Here is an 18,662-nt window from a genome sequence, read left to right on the forward strand (position 1 = left end):
CAGATGTGCGTGGCTGAATATGCTTTTGACAGGAAGTACATTTCATAGAGAGTCATCAGACAAAAAATTTGGATGCTACCCATATATGAGCTAAATCTCAATAGAGTAGATCTTAAAAAATAACTAAATATGTTTGATAATTGGATCAAGTGGGGGGCTAGGATGGGTCATGTGGGGGGATAGGAATTCCCCCTACATAATCCTGAGTCATGTGGGAGGATAGGAAATCTATTTCTTCACCTATCTGGGAAACAATTTTCAGTGTGATAATAATCTTTATGTGAAAGTTTTACAGAAAAGCTATTGCCAGCAAAATACTTCCATCAACCCGGCAACTTTTAGCTCCTATTGTTTTTAAAGTGTGACCTTGCTTTTGATGGATGTTTAAGTGGCTGTTATTGTTCTCTACTCCTCCATTAACTTTCTATCACAGCACTAATAACAATTACGTTAACTGCACTGTAAATCCTTTCAACAAATTTACTTCCACCGAGAGTGATAAATTTAACTATTATAAGCGGCGCCATCAAGTGAACTCTGAAAGAAAATTACAGGACTGCTTCCAGAAGTTTAACTGAAATAATATGCACTTGTGGGTGGGCCGACATGTAGTACAAGTGTGCTTAATGCTATATTAAGTACACTTATATATTAGCTGTTCTGCTTCTGCATACTTGCCCATAGTCATTGGAATAGATCTCTTATTTAGTAGACATCTGAAATTTGTGATATTTTATCTGAAATACTATCCAAAAAAACAAAGGGAAAGGGGTTTAGGTATTATGTCTTGGAAGGCCAAGTTTTTTCTAGAGCAACATTTTTCAACCAGGGTACTTTAAGGTTTCTTCAGCGGTGCCTTGGCAAAATGCCTAAAAATTTCCACAAAATTAAATACAAGCCGGTGGATGGATGAAACCTGTCTTTTAGTTACACAAAGCCACAGGTTTTCATTGTACACCATTACAACCTTCTAGCTGCCGACCTGCTAATGACCAATGACATCATCAGTTAAAGCGGAGTTCCACCCAAAAGTGGAACTTCCGCTTTAAATAGTCCTAACCCCCTGACATGCCACATTTGGCATGTCATTTTTTGGGGGGGAGCGGGTACCTAGTTGTGACAGGTACCCGCTCCCACTTCAGCTTGGAGGGCCGCGGCGCCCTGAACGGAAGTTCTCCTCTCTCCCTCCCTCCCTGCAATCTTCTGGGACATGTCAGTGGTCCCAGAAGATTGCAGGCCAATCACTGCGCATAGCGCAGCTCGCGCATGCACAGTGCGTACCCGGCTGTGAAGCCGCAAACTGTCACAGCCGGGTGCCCACACCAGTGATTCCGGCGCCGCAGAGCAGAGAGGGAGAAGACGCCGCATCGCTGGACCGTGGGACAGGTGAGTGTGTGTTTAGGCTGGAACTCCGCTTTAATAAGGAGGATGTCAGTTGCCTACATCATCCTTGTTTGACCCTCTCTTGCCTCTCTCCATCAGCTTTGGGGGTCTCATTAGCTAAGTGATGGAGAAAAACTGAGGGAGAAGAGAAACACTGCAATAGTAGTCAGTACCAGTTTGCAAAAGTGTATTTGCTTCAGAAGAATAAATCACCCTTAACGTTTGGTGTCCTACATGTATTCATGTTGCTGCATTATGTAAATAAGAATAGTTTTTACATTTTAGAATGGGGCACCTCAAGACTGTCCATAATTTTGGAGGGTGATTGAGATTGTCCATAATTTTAAAGGGCGCCTTTACTGAAAAAAGTTTGAGAAACACTGGTCTAGAGTAATCGCACCAATGCATCTTACTCTGCTTTACCGAATTCAGAGACTGGGCAATAAAACCTTGTTTGGTTTTTTCTTTTATTTTAGGGTAAGTATGGTTGTTTAATTTTTGAATCACACTTTAAATTGGTACTCCAGACAAAATGCCTATTTTTTATTTGTTTTATATTGAAGATGAGTTATCTCCATACATATTATATTTTTTTATGGTATCACTCCAGCCTCTTTGCACAGAATGTCCTTTTTTCCTGTCTTGGTGGCACCAGTCACAAGGGCAAGAAGTAAGGAAAATGTCTCAAACTAAGACATTTCAGTGCAATAAAACACAAATGTTCCAACTATTACCTACTAAACGATGGTATTTCCTACTTAAATTTGTTTTAATTGTTGTCTTTGTCTCCATTACCTTTGTTCCCAGTGGGACCAGGATGAGACGGGAGTTGATATTTTCCCAATATGGACACAAACAGCAATAAAAAATCCTGGCAGAGGTTCTAAATGTCTCACCTCCCCTCCCATCCCAAAGTTTTGTCTAGATTCTACTGTAACTACTTCTGGACCGGAAAGGTTTTACCCCCTTCATCACCAGGCCATTTTTTGCGATACTGCACTGCGTTACTTTATCTGACAATTGCGCAGTCGTTCGACGCTGTACCCAAATACAATTTATGTCCTTTTTTCCCACAAATAGAGCTTTCTTTTGGTGGTATTTGATCACCTCTCTGCGGTTTTTATTTTTATGCGCTATAAACAAAAAAGCGACAATTTTGAAAAAAACAAATAACAATATTTTTTACTTTCTGCTAAAAAACACAGCCAATATAAAAATTTTAAAAACTCCACGTTTTCATCATTTTAAGTCAATATGTATTCTGCTACATATTTTTGGTAAAAAAAAAAAATCCCAAAATAATGTTTTGCGCAAAAGTGATAGCGTCTACAAATGATGCAATATTTTTATAGAATTTTTATTTATTTTTATTTTTTTACTAGTAATGGTGGAGATCAATGATTTTTACCAGGACTGCGACATTTCGGTGGACAAATCGGACATCTAACTGACACTTTTTACACTTTCTGGGAACCAGTGACATTATTATAGTGATCAGTGCTAAACAAAAAAATGCACTTTCACTGCACTAATGACACTGGCAGGGAAGGGGTTATCATCGGGGGGCGATCGAAGGGTTAAGTGTGTTCCTAGGGGGTGCTTGCTAACTGTGTGGGGGATGGACTCACTGGATGAACACAGAGATCCATGTTCTTGCTTAGCAGGAACACAAGATCACTGTGTTCATCCCTGACAAGCAATCTGCCTTGTTTACATAGGCAGATCACCGTTCTGCCTCTCCCGTGGATTATCGCGGGTGGCCGGTGGCATCAGGTCTGCCGCACCCGTTGATTGACATCCCCACCAGCCAATCACAGGAGCGATTGGGTCATCTAGTGGCTTTTGAATGAAACGATGTACAGGTACGTCGATTCGTGAAATAGATCCACAGTGCCACAGTAAAAACACAGTGGGCAGTTGGCAAGTGGTTAAATACTGGAAAAGAAACTGTTAGTGGAGGCCCATTCAGACATTAGTGGTCTGGTATAATACAATATTACATGCACTGCAGCGTGGTTTATTTTGTGCATTAATGTGTGTTGCATTATGGCAGACCCCTTTTTTTGAATACACTATCAATGCATCTCCACAGAAAAAAAAAAATACTTATACCATTTTCATAAGGCAGAACACCACAGGCATGTGCATTGGCAGCTACTGTACTTGCCCGCTGAGGTGACACTCTAAATGGTGACATTGCTACACTGCATATAAATGTGCATTAGGCCTCATGCACACTGCAGCTGTCAAATGCCTGTTTTTTTTTTTCTACCCCTACACACCCCTCTGTGTTAGCCTATGTGTATATGCACACATACAGTCGGTGTTACCAGGCATTTAGGGGGCATGGGTGTTTGGAGGCAGAAATCATTCTGAACGCATCAAAATAACATTCAGGAGAGGAGCTTTTTGGGCAGAAAAAACTCCTGACATGTCTAAGCACATGTCATTGCGTCTAAACATGCCTAAATGCTAGGAGTATTTTGCGCTTGAGCATTCAATCATTTAAATGGCCAGAATAATTTACTATTCTGGCCCATGAAATGAAAGAACACTTGACATGCCTGAACACGTCTAAATGCACCTAAACACATTTGAAAAATTAGGCTTTAGGCGTATTTGTAATGCTGCATTTCTTCTGTCAGGAAAAAATCATTCAGAAAAGTACAGTATAAGGTAACATGGCAAAACACAAATCTTTACCAAACGTTAGGGTAATTCATGTGATCAAAGTCAGCCTTAAATCCAGGGAGCCGCCTAAATTAGGCTTGTAGCTCCCCCTGACAGAGGGTTGTTAAGCCAGTTCTCATGCCAGGGCCCCATGGTAAAGTATTGTAGCCAGTGGTTGGAGGGGGGGGGGGATGGATTTTAAACCTAATTCCCTGAGCTCCAGCTCATGCTCTCTAACCTACGATTCTTTGTTGTGTGCTATCAATCCTACTTTACACAGAGTTGTAGGGAGGAACCCAGTCCTGTGGTTGCAGGTTGAGTCCGTCAGGATCCGCACCATACACAGGGCTCAAATATACCAGGGTCACGTGTTTCAAGGCACATCTTTCAAGGTCTAGACAAGAGACCTATTACCTTTACCAAACAGGCCTACACAATTTCTCCTACCCACCATCAGACTTTGAAACCAAACCAGTCATTATGCCTTTGTAAACTTGAAAATTTTAATATCTAACTATTTCTCCTGAGGAAGCGGTAAAGACGCAAAACATGTAAAAAAAGATGGGCATTGTTTTATATGGATAGTTGATGGCATACAATTCTTTAAAGTTTTTATGATTCTTATACAATTTTATGTATGATGATAACTGGGAATATTATGTGTTTTTAACATTTTCAAGATAGAAAGGTAATTTTTAATTATACGGCTTTTTCGAACATGTAGTGATTCTTCATTTCCCAGTGGGCACATATAAAGTCCTTACACTTACTTATCACTGAATGAAAAAATCTCAGTCCACTTATGCATGGAACTTGTTTTTGCTTATGCAATCGTGCATCATAACACTTATTTTATTGGTTGAACTAGATAGACCTGTGTCTTTTTTCAGCCAGGCTAACTATATAACAGTCCATATAAGCATGGTCTTCAATAATCCATTAGACATGGTTTACTTTTCTTTATACCAGTTGGGTTCAGACTTTTGTGCCCCCTTTAGGGTATTCTCTCAGAAGTGTGTTTCAGCTTCTTGGCTTGAACCACTAAGGGAAAAGAACGGATGGAATCCCTTTGAAGAGGAAGGCCAGATTGCGATAATTTCTACATTTTTATCTCCGTGTAGACCCAATGTCTCCAATAAGGAGCCTAAGTGCCTTCTCTGCAGAACGCTAACTACACTCTGTAGCTCACATCTCTGACTGCCAAATTCAGCCCCTGCAAAATGCTTAAACCTTTGTAGCACTGTCCCCGTAGGGCTTGCTGTGTGTGGACTTCTTGGGCCTCCTCTGATTCCCTGCAGACAGTCACTTAGGGACAGTTCACTCATCTATCCTTACTCCCAGTTGCTCGCTACTCAATTAACAGTCCAGGGGTTTTGGTTTTATATTTATTGTGGAACTTGGATGGGAGAAGGGAATAGTGGGATACTCCAACTTGAACTATTTACAGTTGATAAGGACAACTATCACTTGGCCTCACCGGGTTATTTGTGGAAGCAGACACATTGCTTTAACCATACTGCTACTTGTATGAAAGAATTAAGTCCTATTGCTCTCTCTAGCAGCAGACTTGATGCAACTACATTATCTTCAGGGCACTCTCCAGCATCCCCTTGACTGGCACCCATCCACTGACTCTTCCAACAGAAGGGGTGGTCCTCTCAGAACAGGCCCCATGACACAGATCTTTACTCACTGTAGGCAGAATCAGATCCTCTCCAGTGTCCCCTTTCCAGACAGCTCTGCAGGACATCTGGGTTCAGCTCCTCTCTGACTCTAGGACCCTCAGGCAGCTTCTACAGAGGAGGGGCAGCCACCCCCTCCCTCCGGGACCCCACTCTCTAGCTGAAAGCACATTTGCTCTTGGCATTTATACAGTGTCCCAGCATGCACTGATGCACTTACCACCAGGGCTGTACTAAATGCCTATGCCCTCATTTGAGGTTTTCTCCCACTGTCCAATATGCCTCCCTATTGGTGTGAAATACTTCAGACAAACTAAGCTGCACCTGAGCACCACGAGCAGACCTCACTAGCAGATCCTGCTCTCCAGTAGGCAGAGAGCAATAAAAATTTCCCTGGCAATCTCTCTGGTAAGCAAAAAAGATCCAACAACTGTATCCTCACTTTTAGCACCTACCTAGGAGGGTGCTAAATCTACAGCTCCGAGGGTAGTGGGGACCACTAGCAGGCAAAAGCTGAATTACACTCATGGCCCAACATAGGCATTAGTAGGGTCCCACAGGCTCCCTTTGCATATGGGGTTGGTCAGTACAAATTATGATAAAGTTTCGATTCTTCTCTTGTGTAGGTTTGTTAGAGATTTTGTTCCAAATGTAGGGCCCACAGACATAGCTTTGATTCACTGGATCCTGATGCCAGTCCTACTGTTACCTACTAGTGTTATTGTAACACACTTAGTAGAAAATGTCAGAATCGCCAAATGTCCAGCTGGCATCTGCCTTTCTGATTGCTATAATATGAAATGGCATCATTCAAGCTGCAGAGATATGAGTGACGGAAAGTTATGTTATAATAGCATAGCTTTCAGTTGAAATGTGGATGATGCATCAGTCCTGTAACAGCCTTAGGCACATTGGAGAAGTATAAAACTTTTACAACCTTGATAAAGATACTGGGGTTGATTTACTAACAGACTAAGGTCTTTTCACATGGAAAGTGGACAGTCACTTAGCTTAGCAAATAAAGTAAATATTTGTGTGGATTGAATATTCAACCAAGTGTAAGAAAAAATAGACACAATTTATTTCTTTTAAGTGATTGCATGAATAAATTGAACACAACTTCACCTTATTTACTAAACTAAATAACTATTATATTTCGAAATTAAACCATCTTTATTTTTTTAGTAAACCGTCAAAAACAAATATCATTAGCTTCCTTAGCAGAGAAACAAACAATGACTTATTTTCTGTAGCTGTAAGTACATTGTAAATATTGATTGACTGGCCACTTCACTATTCCAAACAAAGTAACATAGTTTGGTTGAAAAAAGACACAAATTCATCTAGTTCAACCAGTAGAAAAAAATAAATAAATAGAAAACCTCCATATACTGAACGCTATACCTAAAGTTGAACCAGAGTAAGGAAAAAAACTATAAAGCAAACAAAATGGGCTTAAGTTGGAAATCTAAAACTGTTGAGGTAATAACATTTTCAAGTGGGACATTAGTTCCAGTGAAAAGAGTCAAAGACTTATCCTCTCAATGGAAGGGATTCTAAGTAGTGATTGACCGATATTTTTTTTAGTGCCAATACCGATATTTTGGTCATCGGATATCGGTATCGGCCGATATTGGCCGATATTTTCGGATATTTAAACATCTAAAAGACCCCAAACCCCTCCTTTGCACTTTACAAGTATTCAAAACACCAAGTTTGGCTGTTTTTGAATGCTCACATTCTTTTGAATTTGCCGCCAAGTACCTGGAAGTGATGTCATGACATCACTTCCGAGTTTTTTACATGGAGACCCGATCAGAGCTGAATGCGGCTTTGATCGGGTCTTCTGTTAGGCGGCCATGCAGGTAGGATGCCCGGGTCTCCCGGTGGGATGGGAGACCCGGGCTAGCCACGGAAGGCGGGGGGAGACATCCCCCCGCTCCTTGTAATGACAGCCGAGCGGCTTCTCAGCCGCATTAGTTGTCATTACAAGACAGCCGACCGTCGGCTATGGACGCCGGTACCGGGGTGATGCCTCTAGCTGCTGGCATCACTCCGGTACATGCACTTTCCATAAATATCGACAATATCAGTAGCCTCAGGGACCGACTCTGATATATATCAGGGAAAGTGCATATTGGCCCCCTATATATCAGCATTAACGATAATCAGTCGATCCCTAACTCTAAGCCATCCAAAACATACCTAAACAACTTCCTTTTGTCATCTACTGTTGTGCCTCTAAAAAGTAAGGAAAAATGTCTTCAAAGGGGACATGGCAATAAAATCACAACATATGTTTTCACCCTTTCCCACTCATCTCAAAACTAGAAAAGTGCCTTGGCTGAATCTTCAAGCTAAGACCTTACCAACATTTTTACATACAACTGGCCAGTCTGAGAATAACTTGGGACAGCCCTGGAAAAAAAAAATGAATAAGTATGTGATCTGCACTGTGGTTGACTATACATTGATAGTAGCTGTGTTCGGTTTGGGTGATTCCACCAGCCCTTTCATGAAACTATTAGGGGACTGTATGATGATAAATGCCCCCTAGCAAAAAAAAACATATACAGAAATGAGCTGATGAGAAGCACGAAGCAAAGTCAATAACTGTAAAAAGAGGCAAAGGAAGGGGATGAAATACACACAAAAATAGGTATTTGAAGACTGCATAGCAAATATAAATAGAAAATGTTGTACAAGTGAACTTTTAAAGAGTTATGGGTTGATTTACTATAAGCAAATAGGCTGTGAAATTTTAAAGGGAATATGCACTTTGCAAAGAAAAAATTTCCCTTAGCTTAGTGAATATTCGGAAAAAATTTTCTTTGCGCAAAAATAAAAAAAAAAATAAAAACCCATTTCACGTGCAAGGAAAAAAAAAAAACAATCTTTTTGATTGCCGATGAAATGGATAGAAATCAGCAGAGTCTCATTTACTAAGTTAACAGTAAATTCTCTTTCACTTGAAATAGTCAGCTAAATATATACAGAGAAAATAAACTATATACTAGTCTGTCCACATACACAGGAACTGGAGGACAATTCCCTTGAAGAGTCTTTGGGGAGTTGAACAAAAACCCGTGATTGTAGGAAAATGTAATTTTGGCCCAAAGTAAAGATATGGAGGGAAAAAAATGGATTTTTCGTCACACAATCAAACAAAGCATATGTTTTAATATAGTTTTATTTGTAGTCTATCTGGAATTTAAATTTAGCAAACCATTCCTCATCATCCAGGCTCGGCAAACATGATCCACATTATGTCTTTTCTTTTAATTACATTTGCTGACCTGACTTATGATTTCATGATTATTAGATTTTATTTCCTGCATTAGAACGTTGCTTCCCTTCTTGAGGCGGCTGGGCTGTAATTGGTTTAGCAGCCAGTACCAACTGGTTGACATTGCCAGTAATTCCCAGGCGTGTCTTGGCAAGCTTTGTTCCAGTACTGATAAAACTGCTGTCCTTCTGTTTTAACTATTCACATGCCAACCACATTCAGCTACTATGTAGAAAGTGCACAAGTATGCTTTTTCCCAGTTCTGTTTGAGAATATGTAACAAGTTTTCTGTCTAACCTCCGTCTTAATAATACCATTAACGGACACATACAGATTTCCACTAGCCAGTCCAGTAAAAAATGAATCAGTAGCAATCTTGCCTTGACACAGCATATAGTGAGATTTATATATTTTTATGTATTATTTATATTTATCTATTATATATATTTCTGTTTATGAACAAGAAAATGATCAGGTGCCCAGGTAATTTGGTATTTGGTTTAACCCAAGAGAAACAAAAATGCTGCTAATCTACTGCAGGTGCCCTGCATGTGAATGAAGAAAAAAGATAATTAGCGCAAATTTGTGCCATTCCCAAGGTAGCTGTAAAATGCTCATGTGCAAATTAAATATAATGAATAAATAATCGTGTATGATGTATATTTTCTGTGGTGTGTGGATGATAACAAGATCAAAAGTTCACAAATGCCTCAACAATGATGAATTCCTAAAAATAATAGTACAAAACTAATGATCAAAAAAGTGCAAGTGCAATAACTCTAAAAAATGAATACGTTATGACATCCAATCATATCTCAAAAAAGAACACGTGACGTGCAAATCATATCCCAAAAAAGTGTATGTGCAACGAATCACTGTGTAAAAACTCTAGAAATGTTCAAATTGATAAAAAATCCTTAAATAAATTAATCCATAGATAAAAAATATACAATTAATAGATAGTCCATAAAAAGTCCCAAGTAAAAGAAAGTGCAAAAACGTGATCTGATGAAATTCAATCGATTGATGATCCTCAGTGATCACACGCGAAGAACTCACACCAAATGTGCTCCACTGTTTCCACCAAATATAACTCACCAGATGGGAAGCCGGTTAAAATACAGTGGGTACGGAAAGTATTCAGACCCCCTTAAATTTTTCACTATTTCTTATATTGCAGCCATTTGCTAAAATCATTTAAGTTCATTCTTCTTCCTCATGAATGTACACATAGCACCCCATACTGACAGAAAAACACAGAATTGTTGACATTGTTGCAGATTTATTAAAAAAGAAAAACTGAAATATCACATGGTCCTAAGTATTCAGACCCTTTGCTCAGTATTTAGTAGAAGCCCCCTTTTGATCTAATACAGCCAGGAGTCTTTTTGGGAAAGATGCAACAAGTCTTTCACACCTGGATTTGGGGATCCTCTGTCATTCCTCCTTGCAGATCCTCTCCAGTTCTGTCAGGTTGGATGGTAAACGTTGGTGGACAGCCATTTTTAGGTCTCTCCAGAGATGCTCAATTGGGTTTAAGTCAGGGCTCTGGCTGGGCCATTCAAGAACAGTCACGGAGTTGTTGTGAAGCCACTCCTTCGTTATTTTAGCTGTGTGCTTAGGGTCATTGTCTTGTTGGAAGGTAAACCTTCGGCCCAGTCTGAGGTCCAGAGCACTCTGGAGAAGGTTTTTGTCCAGGATATCCCTGTACTTGGCCGCATTCATCTTTCCCTCGATTGCAACCAGTCGTCCTGTCCCTGCAGCTGAAAAACACCCCCACAGCATGATGCTGCCACCACCATGCTTCACTGTTGGGACTGTATTGGACAGGTGATGAGCAGTGCCTGGTTTTCTCCACACATACCGCTTAGAATTAAGGCCAAAAAGTTCTATTTTGGTCTCATCAGACCAGAGAATCTTATTTCTCACCATCTTGGAGTCCTTCAGGTGTTTTTTAGCAAACTCCATGCGGGCTTTCATGTGTCTTACACTGAGGAGAGGCTTCCGTCGGGCCACTCTGCCATAAAGCCCCGACTGGTGGAGGGCTGCAGTGATGGTTGACTTTCTACAACTTTCTCCCATCTCCTGACTGCATCTCTGGAGCTCAGCCACAGTGATCTTTAGGTTCTTCTTTACCTCTCTCACCAAGGCTCTTCTCCCCCGATAGCTCAGTTTGGCCGGAAGGCCAGCTCTAGGAAGGGTTCTGGTTGTCCCAAACGTCTTCCATTTGAGGATTATGGAGGCCACTGTGCTCTTAGGAACCTTAAGTGCAGCAGAAATCTTTTTGTAACCTTGGCCAGATCTGTGCCTTGCCACAACTCTGTCTCTGAGCTCTTCAGGCAGTTCCTTTGACCTCATGATTCTGATTTGCTCTGACATGCATTGTGATCTGGAAGGTCTTATATAGACAGGTGTGTGGCTTTCCTAATCAAGTCCAATCAGTATAATCAAACACAGCTGGACTCAAATGAAGGTGTAGAACCATCTCAAGGATGATCAGAAGAATAGGAAAGCACCTGAGTTAAATATATGCGTGTCACAGCAAAGGGTCTGAATACTTAGGACCATGTGATATTTCAGTTTTTCTTTTTTAATAAATCTGCAACAATGTCAACAATTCTGTGTTTTTCTGTCAGTATGGGGTGCTATGTGTACATTCATGAGGAAGAAGAATGAACTTAAATGATTTTAGCAAATGGCTGCAATATAAGAGTGAAAAATTTAAGGGGGTCTGAATACTTTCCGTACCCACTGTATATACCAGCACTTGCACTTAATAGAAATTTACTAGCATGATGGTTTGTATTTGAAACTTCAGCCATAAATCCATAAATCTTCATAGACATATTAGTCTCACAATGTTGTCAGATGGGGATAAGAGATGAGAAGAGAAAGAATATCAGAATAGTGTAACTACGTATTAAATCATTTATTTAAAAGAAACTATATTACACTCACAATCTGCCTGACAATGGGATCTCTGACATCCAAACCGCACGCTCTGGCTGTGTCTCCAAGCCACGAGCGTGGAGTATGATACGTGCAGTGTTTCTGTGTCCTAGCCCCTCCCTACTAGTTTCGTCACCTGACGTCCTCACGGAGCGGTAGGACTGCTTGTGGCTTGGAGACACAGCCGCAGCGTGCGGTTTGGATGTCAGAGATCCCAGTGCCAGGCAGACACTTAAAACTGTGAGTGAAACATTGTTTCTTTTAAATAAATGATTTAATATGGAGTTACACTATTCTGGTATTCTTTCTCCTCTCATCTCTTATCCCCATCTGGCAACATTGTGAGACTAATATGTCTATGAAGATTTATGGCTTAAGTTTCAAATACAAACCATCATGCTGGGAAATTTTTATTAAGCGCGAGTGCTGGTTTAAAATGTAACCGGCTTCCTATCTGATGAGTTATATTTGGTGGAAACGGTGGGGCACATTTGGTGTGATTTCTTCACGTGTGATCACTTAGGATCATCTATCGATTAAATTTCATCAGACCACGCTTTTGCACTTTCTTTCGCTTGGGACGTTTTATGGACTATCTATTAATTGTATATTTTTTTATCTATGGATTAATTTATTTAAGGATTTTTTATCAACTTAAATGAACATTTCTAGAGTTTTTACACAGTGATTCATTGCACATGCACTTTTTCGGGATATGATTTTCACATGCTCTTTTTTGAGATATGATTGAATGTCATAGCTTATTCATTTTTTTGAGTTATTGCACTTGCACTTTTTTGAATACTAGTTTTCTACTATTATTTTTAGGAATTCATCATTGTTGAGGCATTTGTGCACTTTTGATCTTGTTAATATCCACACTAGTGATCGACCGCTATCGTTTTTTCGTTGCTGATACCGATATTTTGGCCAATGCATATCGGTATATGGCCGATATGCGCCAATATTTTTGTACATTTAAAACCATATTTTTTTTTTCTTGACAGGTACTCTTGTGGAGGGATCTGGGAGTCTAAAAGACCCCAAACCCCTCCACTGCACTTAAAAGCATTCAAAACGCCAAGTTTGGCTATTTTGAATGCTGTCATTTTTTTTAATCTGGCGCCAGTACCTGGAAGTGATGTCACTCATGACATCACTTCCGGGTTTTTGAATGCAGAGCCGAATGCGCCTTTGATCGGGTCTTTGGCGGCTGTGCAGGCTGGTTGCCTGGGTCTCCCGGTGGGACGGGAGACCCGGGCGAGCAGCGGAAGGCGGCGGGAGGGGGGACGCCCCCTCCCGCTCCTTGTAATGACAGCCGAGGGGCTTCTCAGCCGCATCGGTTGTCATTACAAGACAGCCGACCGTCGGCTATGGACGCCGGTACCGGGGTGATGCCTCTAGCTGCAGGCATCACTCCGGGCAAGCACTTTCCCGAAATATCGGCAATATCGGTAACCTCCGGGGCCGATACATCAGGAAAAGGGCATATTGGCCCTCCACATATCGATTTTGCCGATAATCGGTCGATCCCTAACCAACACACCACAGAATATATACATCATACACGATTATTTATTCATTATATTTAATTTGCACATGAGCACTTTACAGCTACCTTGGGAATAGCACAAATTTGCGCTGATTATCTTTTTACCTCATATTTCTGTTTATGGCAAACCGTCTATCTCAAATAGTATTCTAATTTATTAAACTTGGTTTATGTCTTATTTTATTGTATTTTCTAGGTTATTAAAAAGGATACTGGATTCTGGAGAGACTTTGGGTTTGGAATGACTTGTCAGTATCGGTCAGATTTCATTAATATCGGTGAGATGAAAGCATTGTTTACTACAGTCAACTGCTAGTATTAATATGCACAATGTACAGTATATGCATGTATATTATAAAAGTCTTGCTGGTACACATAATGAGTAAGGGATCAACAATTAAATTAAAATATACCAGTTCTAAGAACAACATCCCACATTCATATCTTAATTATTGCACTGGAAAAGAAAAGGAGGTGGAGAAGAATAATGAGTAATAGAAAGGTGTGGTTCCCTGTAAATGTTCACTGCATGTAGGCATAGATAAACTCTGCTTCCTGTCATTTCAAAGGAAAAAATCTAGCATTTATCAATTAAATTATATTTCACTCATTAGAATTACAATTACAATGTATAGATAGAAAAAATGATAGCAACTATTTCTGGCTAAAGCATGCATCCATTTTTATACTGAAGGACAGAAAAATGCATTGCCAGAAATAAAATACCAAAATAGCATCGACTTTTTACAAAGCTCATAAAATAGTAGTGTAGTGCACTCCCAGGCTGACTAATGTGGCATGCTAACTCAGGGGCTCATTAGGAATGCCTTACAGCATAGAATCAGCTTTAATTAAAAAGACCCCCCCCCCGCCCCCAGTACCCTAATTTAATGTAAACTAGAGCCCCACCACCACCACCCAAATGCTTACTTTCCTCTCCTTTAAAAATGGTGGCCTCCATCAGTGTTTACCTTTCATCTGCCCAAAATCTTCTTAAGTACACACTAGTCATCTTTTATTTGTTCAACCCAGCAGGGCTGAACGAAAAAAAAAAACTGACAGCTCAGGAGGAGACGCTGTATTAACTATCCAACGTTAGTACAGCAATATCCTCTGCTGTTCTATTGTGTTTTGACAGGGGGATGGCCCCCCACCAGAACACTGGTTCAGGAGCCAATCAGCACATATTTTCCCATCATGCTCCTTTGATAGGAGCCGGCCGATATGTCTGCTTCTGTCGGACTGATTCCTTTACACACATGCCGAATATTGGCCAGTTTCTATTGAACTGGGCCGATGCCGCCCAACATTCGGCTCATGTATACTAGGCTTTAGTGTCTCCCTATAGACCTGGAATTAAACAACAGAGACACTACAGGTACATTTGCCATATTTAAATCTAACGAGCTGAAGAATTTGGGATGGGGTAGGGTAGACATCGGAGGAGACAACTACTGCCTAGGAGAGGTAAGTAGGCATCTGCATATGGTGGTTAAGTTAGTTTTGATCTAGGAGCTGGAGGGATACTTAATGGGTTTCTAATTAAACTAAGCTTCTCCTCTGAAGGGTTATATATTACCAAATATTAATAATTATAATAGTAGTAGTAATAATAATAAAAATAATAATAATAATAGTTATTATTGCTATTATTATGATGATTTTTATGATGGTGATAATAATGATGATGATGATTATTACCAGCACTTAAAGAAGAAGTCCAGGTGAAACCTAACTAATGCTAAACCTGCTCTGTGCCACATTTTAAACCTAATCGATCTAGCCCTGTAAAGAAAAGATTGCTGTACTTACCTTTTCTGCACCTGATCCGGTCTAGTCTCCAGCGGCAGAAGGTCTGTGCAGGAGAGGCCCGACAACAGCTGTGAAATGCCTGGGAAGTGACGTCACCCATAGACTTACAATGGGGTGTCCGTTGTCGGGTGCCTCTTCTGCACCTTCCTCCATGCTGAAGCCGCCGCTGACAGCTGATGCTGGGACTGGACCAGATCAACTGCAGAATAGGTAAGTACAATCATTTTTGCTTTACAGGGTTAGCTAGATTAGGTTTAGAATGTGGCACAGAGCAGGTTTAGCATTAGTTAGGTTTTGCCTGGACTGTTACTTTAAGAGCGACCCTATCTTTGCAAAATATTGTTTGTGCATGTGGATAAGTGTTGCTAGTTCTGTTTGAATTTCTTATGCATGCATGTGTTTATTTTTTGCAGGTGGTTTTGATTTAGATATCAAGGGTTGGGGAGGCGAAGATGTTCACCTGTACCGCAAATACCTTCATAGCAATCTCATTGTGATCAGGACGCCTGTTAGGGGTCTTTTCCACCTCTGGCATGAGAAGCGCTGTGTGGATGAACTGACTCCAGAACAATACAAAATGTGTATGCAGTCAAAGGCCATGAATGAGGCTTCTCATGGACAGCTTGGAATGCTGGTCTTCAGACATGAGATTGAAGGACACCTACGCAAACAGAAGCAAAAATCCAGTATGAAGAAATCTTGACACTGTCAAATTACTCGATATTTATTACCTATGCTATCCCAAGCATATATGAAAGAGGAGCTACATATGAGTGGTCAATCAGATGGAGAACAAAGAATCTGTGCGATTGACACGCTCAAGGTCTACTTTTAATGAAGTTTCAAGATGAAGTGGAAATGCAAAGCTTATCTGGTAGCTTAAAGAAACCAGTTTATTTAATAGAAAAAATCAATCAGCAATGATGTATTTATTGCTAACATATGTGTTAAAAACGAAAGCAGCTTTTATTTTATTTTTTTATTGGCATACATGTGCACTAAAATTGGGGCACTACCATGTATGTGCCACACAAGAGAATGAAGACGAGTATAAAATGAAATGCAATGCAACAGTGGAAATTTACACCTTTTCTACTAAACTTCGGATTTTACTTTTGGTGACAATGCAACTTTTGGGAAAACCTGACAACGTGGTTTGAATGTACAGTAGCCTTCAGACAGAGATATCCTTACTCTGATATGATTAACCTCAGTATTTTGCTGCAACATCTTCTGCCAAAAACAAGCCATATCGATGGAATGTCTCCGGGCATTTTTTTATTTTCTTTCGTAGTTTTAATATAGAGTGGGTAAGAGTAAGAATTTCTGTCAACAGTTTTGCTGTAGTTTTGCCCACTGAGAAACCTCCACCACAGTACGTGAGGGGAAATCTCCCTAATGGGGACACAAGGGGGTTGATTTGCTAAAACCAGAGTGCAAAATCTGGTGCAGCTCTGTATAGAAACCAATCAGCTTCAGGTTTTTTGTTAAAGCCTAACACCGCATTCACACTGAAGCAGCACGACTTAGGGGGCGACCTGTGAAGTCGCGTGCAGCGCGACTTAGGCACAACTTGCACGGACTTCACAGAATGAATGTCTATGCAAGTTGCTCCAGGTCGCCCTGAAGTAGTACAGGACCCTTTTTCTAAGTCGGAGCGACTTGTGTATCTCCTATTAGAACGGTTCCCGTACCACACAACGGACCGCGACGGACCGTGACGGACTGCGACTTGTCAGGCTGACAAGTCGCCTGACAAGTCGTATTAGTGTGAATGGAGACTTAATGAGCAAACTGTAGTTAGAAGCGGATTGACTACCATGCAGAGCTGCACCAGATTTTGCACTCTCCAGGTTCAGTAAATCAACCCCAAGAGCAGTGAAAACCTAACAGCAGATCGGTCTCATTGCTACACTTTCTAAAACAAAGCAACACAAAAAAATCTTTGGCTAAAACTGGGTTTATGCTACATTTATATCACGTGTACAAAATGGTTGTAAGACAGCTGTGTCCTATACAGGTGCAAAACCCTTCCTTTCCGATGGTATTATCGACTTTGAAATGAAATGATGAACACAAATAATGAAAGCACAAATGGGTGTATTGTTATCCTTAAATAATGTTTTGCACATTTCATTGGCAGACTATTATATAAAAAAAAAAAAAAAAAAAAGCTTTACTGCAAAAATATCAATATTATTTTTAATTTAAATGCCTGTTTCTTCTATTTGTTAAACCGGTTGAAACTTTCAAATGCGGTTTTACAGACAGCTATAAAGACAAAGTCCCAGTGTGCTGTTATATAGAATATGCCCTTTGTTCTTTGTCAATGCCTAAACCCAAGAAAAACGTGAGTCCGATTATTAAAAAGCTATTATTACTTATCATCCAAATCACTGGGTCTTATTTTTCAAAAGACTCTTGTCTTTGAAACTGTGAATGCCTGACTGATGGTAATGTCAGATAGAAAAGGATAAACCTCCTGTGTACACTTTATGGAAAGTGCACTCTAAATGTTAACCAAGTCCATAGGAGCTGATAAACATTACTGGGATATGAAGGGAAGTCATTTAAAAAAAGGTTGCCACCAAAACTATTATGTTATTTTTAGGTAGAGGTTAACGCTACTGCACTATTAGTAAAATTACACTTATTACGTTTCCAGCCAGTGTGATGAGGATCCTACCAATAACTGTGTTATTGTGTTCAAGCCTCCATCAAAGTGGCAGTGTGTCTGTTCTTTTAAGAGAGACTGTGCCAACACATCTGCTGTGAGTGGACCTTTAATCAGAATACAAGAAGCACTGTTTTTTGACTCATTTAATTATTTAAACATTAAAGACTAAAATTTTTACGTATCTGAAAACAAATCAAAATCTCATATACATAGCTAGATGCATATTCAAAATGCATATGCTTGTTTTTTCTTAGTTTTTTTTTTGTTTATTTTGTTCAGCCAGTCTGCTGATTCATACAGTTCTACAACATTGTACAACTAGTGAGATAATATTTTATATTTATGCTTTAAGACTTTATTTATTTGCCTGCTCCTTGGGCAATAATTTCATTTTTTTTTTTTTTTTTTTATTTATTGTCCAGTGAGCAGGCAGATAACACAGGATGCTAAAATGGAACATAGTTGTTTCATAGGCTGGGTGGTGGAGGCATATGAACCACAAGACTGGCAAAATGGGAACTACAAATATGTTTGGGCTTATGCATAAGCACTGCTTTCTTTCCAGAGCACTTAAATGTTTTAAACATGCAGGATATGGTAAATGGGTTTGATACATTTCCTGAAAAAGTATTGGATATGGATGTACATTAA

The 18,662-nt window shown here is 40.0% G+C and overlaps 1 protein-coding gene across 1 annotated transcript in view; it reads left to right on the forward strand.

The window, feature by feature from the left end:
- The window catches only part of CSGALNACT1 (chondroitin sulfate N-acetylgalactosaminyltransferase 1), a 169,534-nt gene extending 153,159 nt beyond the window's left edge, over positions 1 to 16,375 (forward strand). Inside the window, exons 6-7 of the mRNA XM_082245449.1 lie at positions 13,719 to 13,800; positions 15,748 to 16,375. Of these exons, the coding sequence (XP_082101575.1) occupies positions 13,719 to 13,800; positions 15,748 to 16,037 (372 nt within the window). The 3' untranslated portion in view covers positions 16,038 to 16,375. The remainder of the gene's footprint in view (positions 1 to 13,718; positions 13,801 to 15,747) is intronic.
- The last annotated feature ends 2,287 nt before the right edge of the window (positions 16,376 to 18,662 follow it).

This window comes from Pelophylax lessonae (genome assembly GCF_965119305.1).
Source record: "Pelophylax lessonae genome assembly, chromosome: 1".
In the NCBI taxonomy this organism is placed as follows: domain Eukaryota; kingdom Metazoa; phylum Chordata; class Amphibia; order Anura; family Ranidae; genus Pelophylax; species Pelophylax lessonae.